General features: G+C 43.8%; 1 protein-coding gene across 1 annotated transcript in view; it reads right to left on the bottom strand.

Moving 5' to 3' along the window:
• Positions 1-22,191, bottom strand: part of DNAH6 (dynein axonemal heavy chain 6) — a gene marked incomplete at its 5' end in the record, with an annotated part of 188,976 nt that extends 166,785 nt beyond the window's left edge. The window contains 10 exons of the mRNA XM_083353480.1: positions 5,891-6,091; positions 9,938-10,051; positions 11,027-11,198; positions 14,372-14,516; positions 15,258-15,381; positions 15,475-15,609; positions 16,841-17,108; positions 18,448-18,692; positions 20,978-21,154; positions 21,943-22,191. Coding sequence (XP_083209606.1) covers positions 5,891-6,091; positions 9,938-10,051; positions 11,027-11,198; positions 14,372-14,516; positions 15,258-15,381; positions 15,475-15,609; positions 16,841-17,108; positions 18,448-18,692; positions 20,978-21,154; positions 21,943-22,191 — 1,830 coding nt within the window. The remainder of the gene's footprint in view (positions 1-5,890; positions 6,092-9,937; positions 10,052-11,026; positions 11,199-14,371; positions 14,517-15,257; positions 15,382-15,474; positions 15,610-16,840; positions 17,109-18,447; positions 18,693-20,977; positions 21,155-21,942) is intronic.
• Between the last annotated feature and the right edge of the window lie 3,093 nt (positions 22,192-25,284).

The following is a 25,284-nucleotide window of genomic DNA, read 5'->3' as shown; positions in this document are numbered from 1 at the left end:
TCCGGGCCTATCACGGCCGCCACGCAACCCGTGTGTATGGCCATCAGTACCCATGTGGAGGCCATTCAGTTCTACGTCACTTCGGATCTGCACTTCCCCGTGGTCTTGGGACTGGCGTGGCTCCGGGCGCATGATCCACAGATCTATTGGTCTCAGAACTTGGTCACCTTCCCAAGTTTGCAGTGCGTGGACCACACCCGCCATATCTGTGCCGGCCAGGTGGAGGGTTCCTCAGGGGTTTCCTTGCCTCCCGAACTGTCCGACTTTGCTGACGTGTTCAGCGAGTCAGAGGCGGACCAATTACCCCCGCACAGGCCCTACGACTGCTCCATTGACCTAGTCCCTGATGCGCCTCTCCCAGTGGGGCGTTTGTACTCCATGTCGGAGCCCGAGTTGGCTGCATTGCGGGACTTCCTGACGAAGAACTTGGCTCGTGGTTTCATCCGGCCCTCGTCCTCGCCAGTGTCTGCGCCCGTGCTCTTCGTCAAAAAGAAGTCGGGCGAGTTACGGCTTTGCTGTGACTACCGGAAACTCAACGCTATCACGGTGCGTAACCGCTACCCGCTGCCCCTCATCCCCGAGCTCTTGGACCGACTCCGGGAGGCTAAGATCTTCACGAAACTGGACCTGCGTGGAGCTTACAACCTCGTCAGGGTTCGGCCGGGTGATGAGTGGAAGACGGCGTTTGGTACTCGCTATGGACATTTCGAGTACACGGTGATGCCGTTTGGCCTGACCAACGCCCCCGCTGTGTTTCAGCATTTTATGAATGACGTCTTTCGGGATCTGTTGGACCAGCTTGTTGTGATTTACCTGGACGACATCCTGATTTACTCCCCGTCGCGTGAAGCGCATCATCAGCATCTCCGTCAGGTCCTGCAGCGCCTCCGGAATCATCGGCTGTTTGCCAAGTTGGAGAAGTGCCAGTTCTACCAGGTGACCATTGATTTCTTGGGTCACCGCATTTCTCCTGAGGGCATCGCCATGGAACCGAGTAAAGTTGAGTCATTGCAGAGTTGGCAACCCCCGCGTCGCGTGAAGGATATTCAGCGACTTCTTGGATTTGCCAACTACTATCGGACATTCATCCCTGGCTTTGCTGCCTTGACAGCCCCCCTCACCCGGCTCCTGCAGAAGAAGACTCGGTTCCAGTGGAACGCCCCCGAACAACAGGCGTTCCAAGCTCTGAAGGACGCCTTCATGAAGGAGCCCATCTTGAAGCATCCTGACCCGCAACGGCCATTTGTCGTGGAGGCGGACGCCTCCGACATTGCCATTGGGGCCGTGTTACTTCAGGCAGCGACGCCCAACGGTACCCTTTTCCCTTGCGCGTATCACTCACGGAAATTGAATCCCTCGGAGCGCAACTATACCATCTGGGAGAAGGAGCTGCTGGCCATCAAGGCGGCGTTCGAGGCTTGGAGGCATCATCTGGAGGGGGCGCGGCATCAAATCGAGGTCCGGACGGACCACAAGAATCTGGAAAGCCTGCAGACCGCTCGGAATTTGAACCAACGCCAGATCCGGTGGTCCCTCTTCTTTGCGAGGTTTGACTTCCGGGTGCGGTACATACCAAGCGGGCACAACCAGAGAGCGGATGCTCTGTCCAGGAAGCCCGAGTACACCCGAGTGGAAGACAAGCTTCCGCCCAGGACCGTGATCCCCGTTGAGTCTTTTGCTGCGGTGCGGGAGCCGGTGGATATACGGGCTCGGATCCGGGAGGCGCAGCAGCAGGAGGCGTGGGTGGCTCAGCGGAAGGAAGAGGTGGGGCCAGATTCGCCTTGGTCGGTCACGGATGGACTCCTGTATTATCGTGACCGGCTCTATGTTCCAGGAGGGCCACTCAGGGGACTCGTCCTCAGCCAATGTCATGATAACCCGGCTGCGGGGCATTTTGGCCTGTTCAAGACTCTGAACCTGGTCTCCCGTACATTCTGGTGGCCCCGAGTCCGACACGATGTCCAGTCTTATGTCACCTCCTGCGTCCCATGCAGGCAGGCCAAGTCAGCGACAGGGGCCCCGCCTGGTTTACTGCAGCCTTTGCCAACGCCCAAGAGACCCTGGGGGGCTGTGTCCATGGACTTTCTGACGGATCTACCCCCATCCTCCGGCTTCACGACAGTGTTTGTGGTGGTGGACATGTTGACCAAGATGGCGCACTTCATCCCCTGTCGCGGCTTACCGTCAGCTCGCGCCACTAGTCGCATGTTCATCCAACAGGTGTTCCGGCTGCACGGCCTTCCCGATAGAGTCGTCTCCGATAGGGGGGCCCAGTTTACAGCCCGCTTCTGGCAGGAGTTGATGCGGGCGTTGGACATTAAGGTTTGCCTCTCGTCCGCGCATCATCCTCAGACCGACGGGGGTACCGAGAAGGTCATCGGCATTTTGGAGCAGTATCTGCGCTGCTACGTTAACCTGCAGCAGGACAATTGGGTGGACTATTTGGCCATAGCCGAGTTTGCCTTTAACAACTCGCAGCACACCTCCACGCAGATGACACCGTTCTTGGCCAATGTGGGTTATCACCCTCGGTTTTTCCCCCTTTCTCCCGTGGACTCACCGGAGCCGGCAGCGAACGAATTCATGGCGGAGTTACAGGCGATCCATCGGTTGGTGCGACGGCAGCTGGAGAAGGCCAAGGCCGACTACAAGAGGTTCGCCGATCGGTCGAGAAGGGATACGCCTCCATTATCGGTGGGGGATCGGGTCTGGCTGTCCACCAGGAACCTACCATCCACTCGGCCGGCGAGGAAGCTGGACCACCGTTACCTTGGACCGTTCCCAGTCGAGGCCGTCATCAACCCGGTCGCCTATCGTTTAACTCTGCCACGTTCCCTGCGCGTGCACCCCGTCTTCCATCGGTCCTTGTTGGTCCCCGAACAACCGGCTTGTCCACTTCGCCAAGCGGAACCTCCCCCATCAGGACCTCGTGATGGCGACAGCACCCCCGAGTACGAGGTCGCCAGCATCAGGGATTCCCGCTGGCTGAAAGGTCGCTTCCAGTACCTGATCGAGTGGAAAGGGTACGGGCCGGAGGACTTCACATGGGAAGACGCGACCGCCGTTCATGCCCCTGCGTTGGTGACTGCTTTTCACGAACAGTTCCCATCCCGACCGCATCCGGATCGGCAGACCCGGGGGAAGGGCCCTGCGGTGCGGGATAGTGTTGTGACTCAGGGCCAGCCTGTGGGCCCGACAGCCGGGTCCGATGTATCGGAGGACTCAGATGTGGGGGAGGAGGGAAACGAACCGGCTGATGATGATTTGGAGACTTTGCAGAGTCCTCAGCCGGGAACCTCTTCTCAGCTGTGTGAGCCCGAGAGTGCGGAGGATGATGACCCACAGCTGGCCCTGTTCAAGGACGCCCGACGCAGGAGGCAGACGAGCAGGGACAAACAAAGGAAGGCTATGGGACTCCTCGGGAGGAGGCACAGGGAGACCACGCCCTGAGCTCTCTATAAAAGAAGTGTTTGGGGAGGGGCTAGTTGCTGAAAGCAACTTTTTCTTTGAGAAGTCAAGCTCTTGTATTTTTGTAACAGTGTAATTAAAACTTGGCAGAAGCCTTTTGATCTTGGACGCTTTCCAGACTCTTCCTTTGATTAGGGGTGCGAGAAGAGGGCTGGTTTAGAACATGGACTCAGTTGGAGGTTCACATTGTTTATTACACAGGACATGAAAAAATAAATGTGTTACTTTTATATTTAGGAAGGGCATGGTAGGAATAGTAATTGGCTATAATATAATAATGTAATATTTATTATTTATTTATTTATTTTTATTTTAATTCCATTTATATCCCGCCCTTCTCCGAAGACTCAGGGCGGCTTAAAAGCTTAGCAGTAGACCTAGTGGACAACACTTTATGCTCAAGTTTATGCCCAAACCACTGATGCAGAAGAGGAACAGGTTGATTACTTCTATGATCAAGTTCAATTTGAATTTGACATAACATGCAAGCAAGAAGTGCTGCTCTGTGATTGGAGACCAGAATGCAAAAGTTGGAAACATTAAAGAGGAAAATGTAGTTAGATTGTATGGCTTAAGAAACAGAAGACCAACTTAGCAATTTCTGCCAGTTCATGGCTGACCCTGTCTTCAAACAACCAGAATGACTCCTGCTGGACATTATCATATAGGGATATATTGAAATCAAATTGAAGATATTATTGCTAAAAAAAAGGAGGTGGAAGAGCTCAATTATAGCATCCAAAACATGATCAGGTGCTGACTGTGGGGAAAAATTACAAACTGCTCATATGCAAGTTCCAAGTTAAGCTTAAGAAGAAAAAAGTCAGTCAGTTTCTACTATATGATCTTGAGCATATACCCAGCATTTTGAAGGCGAATATAAGGAATTCTGTTGAAGTCGTGAATCTCCTTGATATAGGACCAGATTAGTTATGGAATGAACTTAGGTTATTAAGGATAAAGGCGACTGCAATAAATGAAGAAAGAGAAGAAAGCAAACTGGATGTCAGAACAAACTGGAATTTGTCAAGAAGACTCAAAGACAAAAATGACCCAAAGACAAAAATCTCAGAAAGAAATATAACAAGGAGTTTCATAGACCTGTTAAAAGACACAAGAAGTAGTATTATAACATATTTAAAGATATTGAAGATGGAAACAGGTGTGGGAAAACAAGAACTTCCTCTGAACTCGGAAGGAAGTTCCACATTCGAACTGGGGGTGTCAAGGGATGGCCCTAGACAGATAGCAACCAATTGAAAGGAGAAGTAATGACAAAGGTAAGGTTTTACACTTAGGCAAGAAAAATCAAATGTACAGGTATAGAGTAGGTGTAACCTGGCTCAAGAGCACTAATTGCAAGAGGGATCTTTGAATCCTAGTAGACAATCACTTAAATATGAGCCGGGAGTGTGCTGCAGCTGCCAAAAAAGCCAATGCAATCTTAGTTTGCATTAACAAAGGGATAGAATCAAAATCATGTGAAGTGTTAGTACCTCTTTATAGGTAAAGGTAAAGGTTCCCCCACACATGTGTGCTAGTCGTTTCCGACTCTAGGGGCCGGTGCTCATCTCCATTTCAAAGCCGAAGAGCCAGTGCTTGTCTGAGGACATCTCCGTGGTCATGTGGCCGGCATGACTAGATGCCAAAGGCGCACGGAACGCTGTTACCTTCCCACCATAGTGGTCCCTATTTTTCTACTTGCATTTTTACGTGCTTTTGAACTGCTAGGTTGGCAGAAGCTGGGACGAGTAACAGGCGCTCACTCTGTTACGCGACACTCGGGATTCGACTCGCCAAACTGCCGACCTTCTGATTGACAGGCTCAGCGTCCTAACCCACTGAGCCACTGCGTCCCTTTACTTCTTTATAACATCTGGGTAAGACCACACTTGGAATATTGCATCCAGTTTTAGTTGCCGTATTATAAAAGAGATGTTGAGACTCTGGAATTAGTGCAGAGAAGAGCCACAAAGATGATTAGGGGGCTGGAGGCTAAAACCTATGAAGAACGGTTGCTAGTCTAGTGAAAAGAAGGACTAGGGGTGATATGATAGCACTGTTCTAATATTTGAAAGGCTGCCACAAAGAGTGGGGTCAACCTATTTTCCAAAGCACCAGAAGGCAGGACAAGAAGCAACGGATGGAAACTAATCAAGGAGAGAACCAATCTAGAACTAAGGAGAAACTTCCTGACAGTGAGAACAATTAATCAGTGGAACAACCTAACAACAGAAGTTGTGGGTGCTCCATCACTGGAGATTTTTAAGAAGAGACTGGAAAGCCATTTGTCCAGAATGGTAGGGTCTCCTGCTTGTGCAAGGGGTTGGACTACAAGACCTCCAAGTCCCTTCCGACTGAATACCTCTGCCATATGAAATATTTAAATGTAAATAAATGTATAAACAAGGGTGCTATGTACCTTTATTTGTAGGATAATATTTTGAAGATGTTTATCGTCTTTAAACATTGTTGATAAGCTGGGTCCTTCACCACATGTTTTTTCTTCAATTTTGTTGTTAATAACAGGACGAGTGAAGGCATCAAAATATTGATCTGGAACAAGGTTTGCGACAGATAACACAGTTGCTTGAAACTGTGACACAATTTCTGCCATGGTATCCTGTTTGACCAAAGAGAAGAAAATCAGTTAAAATGTTTTATGCTAGAGATGAAGGTTTGCGTAGCATTTTCAGAGCTCTTCACATAAATACTGTTGAATCTTTCCCAACGATTCTAACGTTTCTTGTAAAGACACATCAAACTAACAGTTTCAGGTCTCTCGTTTTCTATTTTAAAAAAAGTTTTCAGTTCTTAAAAAAAAAGAATACGAAGACTGTTTTTTGTGTATTAAAATTACAATAACAATAATGCACGAAACATGAACGCCATCTAAAATTGAAATGCATTTCCAAAATTCATACGTAATACTAAAGCCGAATACAAAAAGATAGAGCTATCAAAAGCAGTGTCACATTTGTATAGTATCACTGATAGTCATGTTAATAAATAATAAGTTAAGTCCCATGGCTATTCTATGTCAGTGGACAAGTGGCAGGGCTACCCAGAGGTTTTTATTTTAAACACAGTCACCCCTGAATTACAAACTTGGGAGTTTTTTGTTGGAGGTTATGTACTTTTCTTTCCTTCCTAATTTTCACAGCATCTTTGTCATTGCCAAAATGCCTTCAAAGAGTGCCTTAAAAACACTGCTAGCTTCATCTCTGTTGTCCTACACCAGGGGTAGGCAACCTCGGCTCTTTTATGACTCATGGACTTCAACTCCCAGAATTCCTGAGCCAGCTTGGCTGGCTCAGGAATTCTGAGAGTTTAATCCCATTTATATCCCGCCCTTCTCCGAAGACTCAGGGTGGCTTACAATCTAAGCACAAATCAAATGTGCTTAGCAATAGCCTTCATTCTATGTATATGCCTGCTTATTAGGGCTTTTGCCCCCCCCAAGCGGCATTATTACTAAGTCAGCTTATTGCCCCCAACAATCTGGGTCCTCATTTTACCTACCTCGGAAGGATGGAAGGCTGAGTCAACCTTGAGCCTGGTGGGATGCGAACCTGCACTAATTGCAGGCAGCTGGTCTTACTTAAGGAGGCATTAGCCCACTGCTCCACCAAGGGAAGTCCATGAGTCATAAAACAGCCGAGGTTGCCTACCCCTGTCCTACACTAATAGCACTTCAATTCATGAAGAAATAATAGATTGTCCTTGTTCATTATGTATTGTTTGAGGTTGACTGAACTTCTCAAATATTCTGGTTTGAGTTATTACTCAGTTTATCAAGTTATTTTTAAGTACCGTATATACTTGAGTATAAGCCGAATTTTTCAGCCCACTTTTTGGGCTGAAAAATTCCACTTCGGCTTATACTCCAGTCAACAAAAAAAACTTACCGAGGACTTGTGCGCGGCCGAGGCTTTGGTGCTTCCGGGATCGCCCGCACCTCTCCCAAGCCACCGCCGTCCGAGACCTGCCGAAGTTTGGGGAGGTTTGGGGAGGTGCGCGCGCACCTCCCCAAACTCCGCGCCTTGCCTGCCTGCTTCTTTCCGCAGCGGAAAGAAGCAGGCAGGCAGGGCGCGGAGGAACGGAGACTTGCCGACGTTTGGGGAGGTTTGGGCGTCTCCCCAAACCTCGGCAGGTCTCCGTTCCTCCGCGCAGACCTGCCGACGTTTGGGGAGGTTTGGGCGCCTCCCCAAACCTCCCCAAACCTCGGCAGGTCTCCGTTCCTCCTGCCGACCTTTGGGGAGGTTTGGGCGCCTCCCCAAACCTCCCCAAACCTCGGCAGGTCTCCGTTCCTCCTGCCGACCTTTGGGGAGGTTTGGGCGCCTCCCCAAACCTCCCCAAACCTCGGCAGGTCTCCGTTCCTCCTGCCGACCTTTGGGGAGGTTTGGGCGCCTCCCCAAACCTCGGCAGGTCTCCGTTCCTCCGCGCAGACCTGCCGACGTTTGGGAAGGTTTGGGCGCTTCCCCAAACCTCCCCAGGTCTCCGTTCCTGTTTGGGGAGGTTTGGGCGCCTCCCCAAACCTCCCCAAACCTCGGCAGGTCTCCGTTCCTGTTTGGGGAGGTTTGGGCGCCTCCCCAAACCTCCCCAAACCTCGGCAGGTCTCCGTTCCTCCGCGCAGACCTGCCGACCTTTGGGGAGGTTTGGGCGCCTCCCCAAACGTCCCCAAACCTCGGCAGGTCTCCGTTCCTCCGCGCAGACCTGCCGACCTTTGGGGAGGTTTGGGCGCCTCCCCAAACGTCCCCAAACCTCGGCAGGTCTCCGTTCCTGTTTGGGGAGCTTTGGGCGCCTCCCCAAACCTCCCCAAACCTCGGCAGGTCTCCGTTCCTCCGCGCAGACCTGCCGACCTTTGGGGAGGTTTGGGCGCCTCCCCAAACCTCGGCAGGTCTCCGTTCCTGTTTGGGGAGGTTTGGGCGCCTCCCCAAACCTCCCCAAACCTCGGCAGGTCTCCGTTCCTCCGCGCAGACCTGCCGACCTTTGGGGAGGTTTGGGCGCCTCCCCAAACGTCCCCAAACCTCGGCAGGTCTCCGTTCCTGTTTGGGGAGGTTTGGGCGCCTCCCCAAACGTCCCCAAACCTCGGCAGGTCTCCGTTCCTCCGCGCAGACCTGCCGACCTTTGGGGAGGTTTGGGCGCCTCCCCAAACGTCCCCAAACCTCGGCAGGTCTCCGTTCCTATTTGGGGAGGTTTGGGCGCCTCCCCACACCTCCCCAAACCTCGGCAGGTCTCCGTTCCTCCGCGGAGACCTGCCGACGTTTGGGGAGGTTTGGGCGCCTCCCCAAACCTCCCCAAACCTCGGCAGGTCTCCGTTCTTCCTGCCGACCTTTGGGGAGGTTTGGGCGCCTCCCCAAACCTCCCCAAACCTCGGCAGGTCTGCGCGGAGGAACGGAGACCTGCCGAGGTTTGGGGAGGTTTGGGGAGGCGCCCAAACCTCCCCAAACAGGAACGGAGACCTGCCGAGGTTTGGGGAGGTTTGGGGAGGCGCCCAAACCTCCCCAAAGGTCGGCAGGTCTGCGCGGAGGAACGGAGACCTGCCGATTTTTGGGGACGTTTGGGGAGGCGCCCAAACCTCCCCAAACAGGAACGGAGACCTGCCGAGGTTTGGGGACGTTTGGGGAGGCGCCCAAACCTCCCCAAAGGTCGGCAGGTCTGCGCGGAGGAACGGAGACCTGCCGAGGTTTGGGGACGTTTGGGGAGGCGCCCAAACCTCCCCAAACAGGAACGGAGACCTGCCGAGGTTTGGGGACGTTTGGGGAGGCGCCCAAACCTCCCCAAAGGTCGGCAGGTCTGCGCGGAGGAACGGAGACCTGCCGAGGTTTGGGGAGGTTTGGGGAGGCGCCCAAACCTCCCCAAACAGGAACGGAGACCTGCCGAGGTTTGGGGAGGTTTGGGGAGGCGCCCAAACCTCCCCAAAGGTCGGCAGGAGGAACGGAGACCTGCCGAGGTTTGGGGAGGCGCCCAAACCTCCCCAAAGGTCGGCAGGTCTGCGCGGAGGAACGGAGACCTGCCGAGGTTTGGGGAGGTTTGGGGAGGCGCCCAAACCTCCCCAAAGGTCGGCAGGAGGAACGGAGACCTGCCGAGGTTTGGGGAGGTTTGGGGAGGCGCCCAAACCTCCCCAAAGGTCGGCAGGAGGAACGGAGACCTGCCGACGAGCCTGTATTCAGGCTTGCAAAATGGCGGATCGAGCCTCTGCTGGCGGCAGAGGCTTGCAGAACGGCGGATCGGCTTATACTCGAGTCAATAACTTTTTCCAGTTTTGGGGGGTGAAATTGGGGGTCTCGGCTTATACTCGAGTCGGCTTATACTCAAGTATATACGGTACTTTCCAGCCTAAACCTATACCAGTCAAGAATTAGAACTGACTCATAATTATAAAAACTGCTTTTTCAAGTACTCTGTGCGCCATGATTACTTTTTTTTAAATGGAAACCTTTTTAAAAACTAAATGAACTTTAACCTGGAACTCTTCCACAGTTGGTTCAAACAGCAATGCATGGATCTCTAAAATCAGCTCTACAAGAAACATTGGAATGGATGCCTCCTCTTCCTCTACAATCACTGAAGCAGTTCCCTTGAGTAAAAAAAAAAGAAAAACAGAATTAAGTCTTTTTTAAAATTAGACAATGGACTGAAACTCTAAAGTCCTCCAACCTAAAAAGTTCCCTGTTTGTTAGAACATGCATAATTTCGAAGCAATGGCTCAGATAGAATAGGCCAGGGGTAGGCAACCTTGGTTCTTTTATGACTCGTGGACTTCAACTCCCAGAATTCCTGAGTCAGCACATGCTGACTCAGGAATTCTGGGAGTTGAAGTCCACGAGTCATAAAAGAGCCAAGGTTGCCTACCCCTGGATAGGCACTTAAGCCAGAAAATGTTCATTGGCCCAGTGCGACTGCATGCTTGAGTTAGGAATGTTGTTGAAAGTCTTTCTTTTCTTTGACCACGTTGCTTTTTGTTTTAAGGATTTTATTTAATTACACATTTTGTGGGGTTTGAAGGTTAATGTTTAATTTTTACCTTTAAATCAGATCATTCTGATTATCAGGAAATTCACCTGTTTTTGTCCTCCTTTCTCTTGTCATATTGTATTCATTATTTTTAAATTGCATTCTTTTACAAAAATCATTAATATTGATACTCATTTCTTAAAATAATGTTATCACATTTTTGTCTAAAATTGGTATTTTTAATCAGACCTATCCATTTTCTCAAAGTGAATATTTTTTAATTATTAGTTAGGATTTGCAGAGACTTTTCCGGATATTATTCAGCACTAACATACCATTTCTTATGTTATAAGCCTTTACACAGAACTCTTTCAATTATTTTCCAATTATAAAATATACTGTATAGGTAAGTTTCATCAATTTCCATTGATAAAATGGATTCAAGAAACACATTTTCACAGAAGTCAGGAACAATGTATTAGATCAAAACAAAATGTTTGATAATTGATCAATAGAAAACAATGATTTCTCCCTTAAACAGTAAGTTTTCTTAAATTCTTGAACAACAGTTTGAACATCTCACTTTGGTCAATATTACCTTCTTTTCCACAACTTCAGGTGCTACTACATCTGTATTCCATGTTTGGATAATTTCTGCAAGTGGTGTCTTCTTCAACTTGTCAGTAAGGTAACACAAAAGAGCAGCAACAGATTTAACTGCCAAGATGTGCATAGTATTTACTATAAGATAATCAGCAAGACGAATAAAGCTGGGAAGAAACAAACAGATTAACAATGCAATACAGACTGCTGTCTTAGCATAGTCTTAGCTTTAATGAGACGTTTGTGTGTGTGTGTGTATGTGTGCAAAAAATTATTAAGAATATGCTAGCTGGACCCAACACTGAGAAAGAAATACTATCCTGACAATATCAAACTTGGAAACTAAACCTGAAGAATAACAGCAATGGCAAAATTAACAGTATACAGCAACAGTATAAATTTGAGATTAAATTTAAGCAAGAATGATTTCCCTATATATTAGACTCACACAACAAGGCAAATTCATTTGCTTAAGAGTATGATGTAACACTCCTCCGGGCAATTTTAATGTGCAGTTTGTGATTACACGCAAAGAGGGCTGAAATATTCCTTAGATCTTGGAATAGCATGATGGCGCAATGGTTACAATGCAGTATTGCAGGCTAACTCTGCCAACTGCCAGTAGTTCGATTCTCATTGGTTCAAGGTTGACTCAGCCTTTCATCCTTCCAAAGTCGGTATAATGGGGACTCAGATTGTTGGAAGCAATATCTTGGCTCTGTAAACCACTTAGAGAGGGCTGTAAAGCACTATGAAGCAGTACATAAGTCTAAGTGCTATTTCTATAATACAAGATAGCATTCAGAAGAGACACAGCCATGTACTTCCCTGATCTACTGGGATATAAGAAGGAGGACAAGCACAATCCAGCTTGCAAAATTCTACAATTATAGCCTATAATAATAGTCTTCCCGCAGACTCCATTTTTCAATCTAGTCATCAGGTTACTTATAGATGCCTGTCTCCTATGGTTTTTGCCACCCCTTCTGACCTGACAGAGGGGACATTCTCCATGTCTCCTCATGGAATAGGACCATCTATTCAAATAGCTTTGAAAATAATAGAATAAGAGAGTTGGAAGGGACCTTGGAGGTCATCTAGTCCAACCCCCTGCTAAGGTGGGAAACCCTATACCATTTCAGGCAAATGGCTGTCCAGTCTCTTCTTAAAAACTTCCAGTGTTGGAGCATTCACCACTTCTGGAGGCAGGTTGTTCCACTGGTTAGTTGTTCTAACTGTCAGGAAGTTTCTCCTTAGTTCTAGGTTGTTTCTCTCCTTGACTAGTTTCCATTCGTTACTTCTTGTTCTGCCTTCGGGCGCTTTGGAGAATAGCTTGGCTCCCTCTTCATATTGGAACACTTCTATCATGTCAACCTGGTTCTTCTTTTCATTAAACTAGACCACGGGTCGGCAACCCGCGGCTCCGGAGCCACATGCGGCTCTTTGAGCCGTCTCCTGCGGCTCCCAGCCGCCCGGTGCGCACGCACCTCTTCAAATGGGCAGTGGTGCGCGTGCACCTCTACAAATGGAGAGTGGCACCGCCCATTCCGAGAGGTGCACGTGCACCTTTCCGAAGGGCGGAGGTGCGCGCGCACCTCTCCAAGCCGCCGCCGTCCCGTCCGGAGACCTGCCGCATTCGTCAAACATTGACGAACACGGCAGCTGTGCAAACAGGATGGCGGCGGTTTGGAGAGTGCGTGCGCACTCGCCAAACTGCCGCCATCCCGTCCGGAGACCTGCCGCGTTCGTCAAACATTGACGAACACGGCAGCTGTGCAAACGGGATGGCGGCGGTTTGAAGAGTGCGCGCGAACCTCTCCCAAGCCGCCGCCGTCCGGAGACCTGCAGACGTTTGGGGAGGTTTGGGGAGGTGTGCGCGTACCTCCCCAAACCTCCCCAAACTTCGGGAGGCTCTGTACCTCCGCACGAACAGGCAGCGGCCCCGCTTCTTGCGAAAGCGGCCCGTCTGCAAAGCTGCCGAAAGCGGCAGCTTTGCAGACGGGCTGCGGCAGCTTTCGCAAGAAGCGGGGCCGCTACCTACCCATTCCGAGAGGTGCGCGCGCACCTCCCCAAACCTCCCCAAACGTCGGCAGGTCTCTGTACCTCTGCGCGAACGGGCCACGGCAGAAGCGGGGCTGCTGCCCGTTCGCGCAGAGGTACGGAGACCTGCTGACGTTTGGGGAGGTTTGGGGAGGTGCGCGCGCACCTCTCGGAATGGGTAGCGGCCCCGCTTCTTGCGAAAGCTGCCGCGGCACGTTTGCAGGCTGCCGAAAGCGGCAGCTTTGCAGACAGGCCGTCGCCATCGCGCAACCGGGAACCGGTTCCATCACACATAAAAAAAGGCAACTGCGCGCATCTGCGCAAGAAACGTTTTTTGCGCATGCACGTGCATGGACGCACGCACGCGGCTCCCACTTTTTTTATGTGTGATGGAACCGGTTTCCAGTAGCTCTTTTCCTTTTTCGGGTTGCCGACCCCTGAACTAGACATACCCAATTCCTATAATTGTTCTTCATGTTTTAGCCTCCAGTCCCCTAATCATCATTGCTGCTCTTCTCTACACTCTTTCTAGAGTCTCAACATCTTTGTTTATTGTGGCAACCAAAACTGGATGCAATATTCCAAGTGTGGTTGTACCAAGGCATTATAAAGTGGTACTAAAACTTCACGTGATCTTGATTCTATCTCTTTGTTAATGCAGCCTAGGACTGTGTTGGCTTTTTTTGGTGGTAGCAGCACACTGCTGGCTCATATTTAAGTGATTATCCACTAGGACTTATTACTATTGAGCCAGGTACCACCTATTCAGTAAAACAAGATTACACTATATAATTTCAACAAACAAAAAACAGCAACAAAATTCAAACAAAGGGCCAAGGATAGCAAGCAATAAATATTGTCTAAGTTAAAGTAATAATTTAACATTGCTTTAACTACTATTAAAAATGTTCCAAGATATTGATTTCTGTTTCATACTGGCCAATATATTGATTATTCTTTTATATTGCCAAGAAACATAAATAACACCAAGGTATAATATATGCAGTTTTAAATAAATTTAAAAACATTTATATTTTCACCATTATTATCAAGGATCAGCTTGGTTTTTGATGGAAGGACTACTGAAAGAAACATTTACAAAATAGGATTTAAGACCTCTGATTTGATGCCTATGACTCAGGTCGCATAGCATGTTAGTTTCTGTTTTCACAAGATAAGTGAAGCTAACCTAAATTAGCACACTTTTTTGCAAGAAGTACTTTTGCTATTTTACACCAACCTGTTCTAAACTGTAGGAAAGGTATTATGATAAGACACCCACAGAAATGCTATTACTAACCATGTTAGCCTTCCACACTGAGCCCTCTTATTGGCCTGTTCTGTGTATGTCATTCTTTCAGGTTGTTCGACATAGAAGTCTTTCTCAACACGAGCAACAATGGTTCCTACCAGAGCTTCTTTTCTTGTTGCCGTTGTTATCTGTTCTGAGGAAAAAATACATGTGCAAATTGCTTTAATTATTCCCGGCAGAAAGCTAAACAGTACACCTACAGTTAAAGAAACAATCTATCCATAAATAGTTAAAGCTCCAATTAAAAAAAATCTTTATTTCCTGTTCTAAGATTTGTTTGACTTAGAATGGGAGGGTTATACTGGTCCCTGTGAGATTTGGCAAAGGCCACTCAAATGATTGGGACTAATACAAAGCAAAGTGTGGATTGCGTCAGGCTGTATCTAACCCACACACACACACAAATTCACACTATCTTCTCCCTGTTGCATATTGAGATTGGAATGTTGGGTAACCCACCCTTTCTTCTCATAGCACATAAATTCATATTCTGATTCTCCCTTATTTTTATTTTATTTTTTCTACTCAATTAGATCCGCTTCTCTGTGATTTTTTGGCAAGGTTTTTCAGGAGTGGTTTGCCATTGTCTCCTTCCTAGGGCTGAGCGAAAGTGTCTAGCCCAAAGTCATCCAGCTGGTTTTGTGCCCAAGGTTGAACTAGAATTCACAATCTCCCAGTTTCTAGCCTGATACCTTAACCACTAAAAACTGAAATTCCCAAAGTTCAAATGTTGCAGAAAAGTACGATTATTTGAAAATTTAATGAACTTTCTAACCCCACTTATCTGAAATAAAAGAAATACACACACTCTAATGAAGTACTTAGAATAAAGATATAAGCGTTATTATTTATTGTTAATATGGCAGTTTTGTACCTGTACTCTCAACACTATAAAAATAATCATCAGGAGTGAAACCAGCTTCAAGCAATGCAGTTCGACATGCACCTCTAACTACTTCTTTGGCGAGTTCTCTGAATTCTGACAAACGAGATGCCACCTAAAATTTCAATGTAATTACATGTAAATAGTTATTAAATTTCAGCTAATATTATTGATATAAAATCTTGAACAACTGAAACATAACACTCACATCTTTCAGCTGACAGAACTGAGTACCTTTAAATTCTATCAATGTATATATATAGCCCTTTTCAACTTGACAAAGCACCATGTCACCAACTCGATAACACATTTCTTGGATGTTTAGAATTGCTGGTCTCAAACACTGCAAAACAGAACAAATGAATAAGACAGAAAGAACTATTAGAAAGTACTCTGTACGTTTTCTGAATAGTACAACAAAAGCAAATTGATTGGCTTTCATATTTACACTATACTCGAGATAAGTTGTAAATCACATCTGTTCTCACATCTGTTCTTTCTACTTTTCTCTGTGTCTCTCATTTCCCCCCCCCTCCATATCATGATGGACTAAAGGGGTCTTGGCATATTAACAGAGAAGTTGTCCAAAGTGACTTCTAGATGTGCATAGTTGATGGCTTCTGGATATTAGTGTCTCTCACTGAGCTCCCATATATTAAAATCATTGTCTTGACTACACAGAGTCAAAGTCATGCAAAGTCATGCATTATCAAATATATAATGTCAGCAAGAACCCATATTTTGTTGTTGCTTTTTTAAAAGCAAATGGAAAAAAAACAGCTTTCCAATTTTTTTTCAAAATAATAGATTTTCAAATTCCATCCAAGAAAAAGATGCTCCGCATACTATATTCACTAAGGAAAGGAAGGAGAGGCTGTATTTTCCAGTAATTAAAAATATTCTCCAGATAGAAAAACTAGATATCATCATCAGCCAGTTTTGGTCTAATAGTTAAGGCACTAGGCTAGAAACCAGGAAACTTGGGCACGAAAGCCGGCTGGGTGACTTTAGGCCAGTCTCTCTCTCTCTCTCTCTCTCAGTCCAACTCACCTCACAGGGGTGATGTGGGAAAAATAAGAGGAGGAAGAAGTATTGTGTGTGTGTTTCATCATAGCATCCCAGTTCCCTTTAAAACTGCTCCGTGTGCACAGGTAGACCTTTCTGAAGAGCACAGAAGCAGATGGAAGGAATTATTGGGAGAGAAGAGAATAAGGGAAAAACTTCCCCTTTGTATTAACAGGCATTTCTGATAGTTCCATTGTTTTTCCGTTTGTAAAATATTTCTTTCTGTGATGAGAGGGTAAAATTGGCTCTCTTCCAGAAATAAAAATCTCTGTGAACTTTTTAGATTATGAGCTTTATTGACTTTCCGTACTAACTAAACTCTAGCAGCACTAATTCAGAGCTGTGGAGCTACAGCTATGTTAATATCAATATATTTCACACTGGGAAACTGCAGTACACTGTAAATCATTTTGATATTAAAGAGTGACGTCTTCAAAACAAGGCAATGCTTTTAGATTGTCCAATGTCCTTCACATGCATTATTTCAGTAATAAAAACACAATACATACAGCATTAACGATAAATAAATTCTTCTGTAAAGCTCGGCGACATGAATTGATCTTTTTGCAGCGGACGTTCTTCCTCCATACATTAAACGACTTCCATTTGCGGAATATAGCAAATATAGTAATTTTGATAAGTGCCCTATGATAGACATATTCTTGCTCCCAGCGTTCAAGTTCCAGGTATTCAACTTCTCCATTACATGTATGAATAACTGCTTGTGGACTAATAGTGTAGTAGTCATTTTTGTTAATGCAGTCATAGCTTACAATTCTAAAAATAAATAAAAACATATTGCTTAATAGGATAAATTAATTGCCAAGACCTGTATAAGCAATGATGGACTATGTACGTATGCCTATTCTGTACCTGTAGGATATAGAACCTGATAGAATAATACTTGTTATTTTCAGTGTTCTTATGTATTCAAATTGCCATTCCATATTATGGGTTTTGCTACCAATTTATTAATTTTCAAGGAGGAATGGTGGCAATCAATATAACTTTTTTTTTAAAATCATGGCAGGACCTTTTCTGACACATCCTGGATAACAGAACATGTTGCATTGTTTCTTTAATTATTAGATGCAGCCTTAATCCACCAGATTTAGATAAAATCTATAACAAACTGCAATGGCATGAAGCTAATTTTTATTTATCCAGGATGGAGTGGAGTGATTCAGAATGGCGCTGGTTTCAGCATCAATGCAAATGATAGTGCTACAGCAGATGTATTTCCCACCCACCCAAACTTTAGTTGTTCACATGAAAGGCATAAATCAGGGTTTCTAAATGCATTAGTACTCAAATGTCCCTGCTCAATTTTTGTACAATTTAGCATACTTCATATTTGCATAAAGCTCTATCCTGCATCAAAGTGTTGTCCCACTTTGCTAAAAACAGCAATGTGTGTTCTCTCCTTGCTAGATTAGGGGACAGTATATTTTGATCTTAGCAAATCTTGTTCTGAATCTGAATATTGGGTCATGCTCTGCAATGAGTGAACATTCCAGTTCATGCCTACAAAGCATATTACATGATCTCTGCATTGTTCTAATGAAATGACAGATTTTCTCCCCATCTCTTACAGCAATAGACTGCTAATTTACCACAGTAATTAAGTTGCCTGAATACATGATTACTGGGTATACAATAATTGTCAATCTATGCTGGTAGTTGGTATATAAATTACCTGACAACACTATATTGTAAAACATACATTTGGCATACTGTCTTTTTATGTTGCCACAACTGTTTGAAAAAAATCCCATATACATTCATGTACATAGCCTATATCTTTTGAGTTGTATACATAACTACATTTTTAATCAAAAATTAACATTGTTTCTTAATTGATAATTTCATTTAACTTTCCCCTTTCGAAGGAAAAAGACACAAGCTTTCAAATTTTAGCACCATATCTATGTCAAAACATATACATATAAGAAAAATATAGAAATTAGATATAACTATATTATTTCTATGAGTATGTATATTAACTACCAGTAGAATAGGAGATTGGTATTATAAGTGGTAAATCTGGAATTCATGTTAAACATAAAATTATTATTTTTTTAACATACAACTGCTTCAACATTTAAAGGTAACTCACTTTAGGTTATATGAGTCATACTCAATTGATGATTTAGGCACTGCAGGAGTCAAGTACAGAAATCCTAGGTTTTTGTTTTCACATATTATTCTTATAATCTGTAGAGGCTCTGTAATATTAGCTTTAATTACTTCTTCTGGATCACTAAATGTACGTAAAGGTGGAGCCGAACTCGGTTTGCAAACACTTGTCTTTAATACACTACGCGGTTGCTTAGGAGGAGTTGGAATTCGTACCATTGCACTCAGCAACTGCAATAATAAAGGAAAGTAACTTATATATAACTCCACTTTTTTTTAAAAAAAAAGGTTCTATTGATTTCCTGGGTTTTTTGAAAACCCAGCATCATCTTGTAGATTCTTAGGAGTATAAAATCACAGATTTACTGCATAATAATAACATTTACAACTGCTTCCCTAATATTTTTTAAAACAATATCATGGTTTATCAATATATATATACTAGCACAGCAATGAATATTGGTCTAGCAAGAAACGTTCTTCCTTCAGAATGGCTTATAAAAGGATGGAAGCTTTCCCTTCCTAAGTTAAATTAGCAAGAAGTTCCACTTTCTTCTGTACTGTGGAAAATAAATTATGTTTCATTCAAGCAAGCATGGCTTGGAAGTGTTTTGAGGAAACCATATTCAGGTATCCATTTCAGATTTAATGAGAAATGTTATTATCTGAAAGCTGCAGTGTTTCTGAGCTCTTTGTTGCAATCATGTGAGAGGGCCAGATAACCTGGATTCCTGAGGCAAAGCCTCCCTCCACACTCCACATTCACAATTCAACTGGCCCAATACCTGCACATTACTTTAGTGCTTACAGTATGACAGAATAGCACTCTGCCAGCATTCTCGGGGGTTTATTTATTTAATGCCTGTTTACTCATAACATTTGTTTACCACCTGAAACCAGACAGTCTCTAAATTGCTTACAGAATTTACATACAAATGCAAGGCAAGTTGCCATAGTAATTAAATGGTAATCCAATTATGCTACAGTTTAATTCATGTTAAATAACAAATACATTGAATTTATTTATTTATTTATTTATTTTTATTTTAATCCCATTTATATCCCGCCCTTCTCCGAAGACTCAGGGCGGCTTACAATCTAAGCACAAATCAAATGTGCTTAGCAATAGCCTTCATTCTATGTATATGCCGGCTTATTAAGGCTTCCCCCCCCCCAAGCGGCATTAAAATTGAATATGGCACTGCTTGTACAATTAAAACTTGAAACCTTCTGGAAAACCCATGTTTTCACCTAGCTCCAGAAGGCTCTAGAAGGTGGGAGGCGGGTATCTTTGCCTCAGAAGGCAAGCTATTCCAGGGGAAGAGAACTGCTACTATATAGACAATGCTTATTGCAGAGCCCACTCCTGACATACTTTCTGATAGATGAGGACAGTCAGCAGATACTACTTAGTTCTTCGGGTAGAATGAGCAGAAACTACTAAAGAAAGGTGGTCCTTAAGATATTTAGGCCATAAAACCTGTAGGGTTTTGTAGGTAGCAACAAGTTCCTTGAATTACACTCAGAAACAAATCAGTAGTTAGTGCAGCTCCCACAGCAGAAGTGCAGCGTGGCAGTATCGTCCTTTTTATTTTTTTGTATGTAAACTTCAAAAACTTTCAACATTTATTTTGAAAATGTTAACTATGAGTTTACATAGAAGTTAAGTAGCAACAGAAGAAGAAAAAACTGTATTGCCATTTTAGATTAATACTACACAACAGTGGTACAAAGATGAGGAAAAATAAGAAAAACAGGACCGCCATCGGTCTTAAAGTGAACCCCCTTCAGCAGGCGAGAACCATTCATGGCAAGTTTAAAAGCAGCTTCAAATAAGGAAAAAGTACAACTGGCCATGCACACATCTGAACAACTCTTACATCAATAGGGCAGTGAAATCTTCTGTTATGTATTGTTTCAAATTTAAATAAGTGGAAAGTGACCTGATTTTGGGATAATACAGTATGACGTTTTTAAAGCATGCTGAAAAAGTGAAGACTGCAGTTTCAATACAGATATTTTATTAACTCTAACATGCAAGCAATGCCTTTAAAATTATTTTTGTTTGAAGTAATAAATTGTAAGTGCCTTGAACATGCAGGTAGTCCTTAACTTACAACAGTTCTTTTAGTGACAGTTTGAAGTTACAACGGTACTGAAAAAAATGACATGATCGTTTTTCACACTTATGTCCGTTACAGCGTCTTGTGATCAAAATTCAGACACTTGGCCATTGACTCTTATTTACGATTGTAGTGTCCAGAGTCACATGATCAACTTTTGCGACCTTCTGACAAGCAAAGTCAATGTTGAAGCCAGATTCACTTAACAACCATGTTACTAACTTAACAACTGCAACAATTCACTTAAAACTGTGGTAAAACGTCTTGCTGATCAACAGAAATTTTGGGCTCAATTGTGGTCGTAAATCGAGGACCACCTGTATTTGATTTGAAGGGAAGATTAAAATATTTAAATAAAAGTATGCATGCACAATGGGCAGACAATACCTGTCTTTCTTTCAGTTCTTCATGGAGTTCAGATGAAATTGCCTCCACCATACCAGGCCATTTTCTTTTCTCTGCTGAAGTTGTAGGCTTTAATACTCCAGCTGCTAACAATTTTTCCCTGTTTTTCTGGTATATATATTCAGGTTGTTTTTGATGCTGATATGTTTTTAAGGCAGGCTAAATTGGAAATAAAGTAATTTTTAAAAAATGAATAACTCATCCACAAAAAGGTTTTGTACACATTAATAGACAATAAAATTAAATTAGATAAGCATAGACCCAGTCATTGTTCTTTAACTGTGGATAGGGAAGACAGCATGTAACACTAGGCAGGAGTCTGATAAGTTGAAAAACCATGCTTTTGTTTTGCATGGGTGACATATTCGCTTAAAGCAAAGATTCACACTGCAAGTGACTTATAGCATTTTCTAAAGTCATCCAACCATCCTGTGTTAATAATAGTGATGAGAAGTCTTTAGTTCCCTGATTTTAATATGTTTTAGGAACTTTATGGCTTGCCCTATGTATTAGGCTGGTTTTATCTCATTGGGTAACAATTATTTACAAGGGTCAAAATTTCAGAGTTACAGAATGCATTAATTAGTCTTTCTTAAGATAACTATTGTAGATTGCAAGTTTAGGAAGTTTGGTTTTTCTACTAAGAGATCCATGAAATTTTAGTTGTAAGGAAATTACCTTGATTAGGATTAATTTGACATGACTGATCTCTCTAATGTTTGATATAATTTAATCAAACAGAAGAACAGTATTTCCCCAAACCTTTTTCTGATAAGCAATTGTCAATCTAACGTTAACCTGTTTTATATCCACATTTCAAAACTGATAACATAAAATTATAGCCTTAATTTGTTTTCTCTCTATAAATATAAGACAACATATCTGAAAAACCCCCCACAACTTTTTCCAAGTAAAAAAATATAGTCTTAAAATCAAAATCAACCTACTAAAGGTTCTAGTTTTATGGGCTGCTGCCGCTTTCTAGTTCTTTCTTGAGATTTTGTATTATGTTCAAATTTCAGAGCTTCAGGATTTGGTACCATCTGTTTTGGAGCCACGCTAGTCAGTCTACTTCTTAATTCATTTATTGAAGGAGAAGTTTTCCCATTAGAAGATTCTTCACTTGAACTCTGATTACTTCTACTAGCTGTTGATTCCAGGGATGGGATAGAAGGTAATAAGATTCTTTTTGACATAGTGAGTGGCCTGAAAATAAAATATGCAACCTGTGTTGAAGTCTTAATATAAACAAACTGCCTTACAAACATTAACATGTAACCAAGAAAAAGGCAAATGGATAAGAATATAAAAAGAAAATACCTATTGCTGTAACCACATTAGGATCTGAGAAACATCATACTGTTCGAGTATCTCATTTTTGGGAGGGATCAAGATGCAGCATAAACTTATCTGTCTATTTGCACACAGGCAAATAATATAATTAAGTATTATTTATTCTGTTGAGAAGTTGAACCCGTGTCCCGTTCTCTATGCATCTATTTGAAGTGTACTGAACCTGCTCTTCTATGTGTCTGTTTCAGAGAAGGGAAGAAAAAAATGGAGAGGAAGAGGAGGAAGAGGAGGAGGAAAGCAGAAGCTACCTTTGGGTAGAAGGACACAATTTTAATGATGGGACGGGAAAGGGAAATAGTTGGCACCCTCGATTGCCCCTGGACGAGGCAGTTTTTGGAAACCTGGGTCAAATGCCTTTTCCAAAAGGGATGTTGCTGGGGGGAAAAAAACCCGGGATAGCATCCTTTCGAGGCTGCAATAGTCGGAGCAGCAGAATTCCCTCCCTCTTCCCATTTTTAGTAAATAAGAGGGGACACCTGTCTGAGGAACTTACCTTTCCCGCCCAGAAGCTACAGAAAACTTCGCCCTCCAGAGAGTCCAGCCGTTGCCAAGCAACAGTCCCCTGTACCGTATCCCAGCATTCACCGGGCGGGACGAGACGAAGCCAGGGGAGGGCCCGGGAACAGTAGTTTTCACTCTGGTTGCTACGCGACGACTTCCGTGTCTCACCTGCGATAGCTCTCGGGTTAGTGAGCCCCGCCCTCGTTTTCTCCCCCTGCTCCGCTCACCCGACTCCCCGCCGCCCATCGCCAGCCAAGCCTCGGCTGTCCGAATTAGGCCACCCATTTATCAAAGACATTAACGCTTAATCCTTGCCAACCCCTGCCATCCAAAGCATCGACAGATCGTAGGCATTTCTTGCTGGATCTAGAACCGCTGCCCCGTCGGGACAGTCTAACTCAGGGGTAGGCAACCTCGGCTCTTTTATGACTCATGGACTTCAACTCCCAGAATTCCTGAGCCAGCCACGCTGGCTCAGGAATTCTGGGAGTTGAAGTCCATGAGTCATAAAAGAGCCGAGGTTGCCTACCCCTGATCTAACTGATGGAATAAAACTCCAAATACCCCACAGTATTATTGTCCCCATCTATTGTAAAGTCAGCGAAGTAGATGGATAAAACAGCCGTCTAATCAGTTTTTCCACCAGCTCTGCAAAGCATCGTGCATTCCATTCATCATCATCATCATCATCATCATCATCATCATCATCATCATCATTATTATTATTATTATTATTATTATTATTTTGCTCTAAGGTTAAGTGCCTAATTTATTGTGTCTTGCATAGGAGTTTCCAAGTTTAGTGGAGAAACTTTTTTCTTTAGTCTTATATCGTTCGGGCGACATCTAGTGCCAGCATGATGCTGTACTTTTGGTTGAGCACAGACCTGCGTCTTGTAAATGTGAATCTTCAAATGGTCGGAAAGATGGAAAGAATATTGAAGAAAGATATTCTTGGTGAGGAGTTTGTAATGAATCCAGAGAAGTTTAATTGGATAGACAAGCGCTACCTCAGATAGTGAACTGATGACATGTTTTTTGCTGCTTGTGATCTTTATAAGAAAAATATCAATATTTTGCCATGCAGTCAAGTTTAATAATTCCTATTTTTCTTTTTTGTAATTTTTTAAAAAAATCTCTTTTGGTATACTGAAGTGATAAAAAACCCACCAAAGAATAAATGTTTGACAAAAACCAGAGTCTTCTGGGGTGGGTGGCCATAATACATTTATACATAATACAATAATAAAAAGAGCAAAGTGACTTAAGAGTAACAGCATACATTTCGTCTGTTACATGGAAAAGAGAGCTCAGTATATGAGCATAAAACTAAATAGAATGCTGTTAGGTGATTTGTGGATGTTCAGAAAGAAAGATTGAATGCTGAATTTGTTATTTAAGAAATATGTAAAACAAGAAAAGGCCAACAATAAATCTTCACTGAATACAGAATGTAATGACTAATGTGAAAGATACATGGCAAGGTGATGTGCTCTGCAAAATAAATAAATAAATAGGCTCACAAAACAAATGTGATAAAGAATGAGTGGAAGGGAAGGGAAATAGAAAAAGAAAGTTGTGGTTGATGGAGAGGATGAAATCCTCAAAGACAGATGAAAATTTAAAGAACAAAAAGCAATGTCCTAGCCAGAGGCTATGGGTTCAAGTGCTGCCTTATGCATGAAAGCCAGCTGGGTAACCTTGGGCTAGGCGCTCTCTCCCAGCCCCACTCACCTCAGAGTTGTTATGGGGAAAATGAGAGGAGGAGGGAATATTAAGTATGTTTGTCACTTTGAATTATTTTTTTAATAAAAGCAGGATTACAAAAAATGAGGCAGAGTAAGGACACCAATAGAAACAAGGACAGTTTGTAAAGCTAGAAAAGTGGAGAAGAATGGTGATGGGAACAGATTGGACTGAATTCTTTTTTATCTCATGCCTTAATATCTTTGGCATATTAATTTTTAGTCCGTTTCTTTCTTCTAACATTGCTTTCCTAAAGGGAATAGTGTAATAGGTATAGTATAGATATATATAGGTAGTCCTTGGCTTATGACCACAATTGAGCCCAAAATTTATGTTGCTAAGTGAGAAATTTGGTAAGTGAGTTTTGCCCCATTTTAGGGCTTTTCTTGCCACATTTGTTAAGTGAACCACTGCAGTTGTTAAGTTAGTAACACAGATGTTAAGTGAATCTGGCTTCCCCATTGACTTTGCTTGTCAAAGTTGCACACCCCAGCACACTGCAGCCATCATAAATATGAACCAGTTGTCAAGCCTCAAAATGAAATCACTTGACCATGGAGATGGTCATAAGTGTGAAAACGATCACTAAATGAACTGTTGTAAGTCAAGGACTACCTGTATTGTATGCTTATATTTCTTTTTCAGAAGTCTCTCTCTCAAACAGGATGTTCATTGTCTTTTAACACCCA

The sequence above is a fragment of the Vipera ursinii genome (genome assembly GCF_947247035.1).
Source record: "Vipera ursinii genome assembly, chromosome: 2".
Lineage (NCBI taxonomy): Eukaryota > Metazoa > Chordata > Lepidosauria > Squamata > Viperidae > Vipera > Vipera ursinii.
The sequence above is the reverse complement of the archived record's forward strand: the minus strand, read 5'-3'. Positions and strand labels throughout refer to the sequence as shown.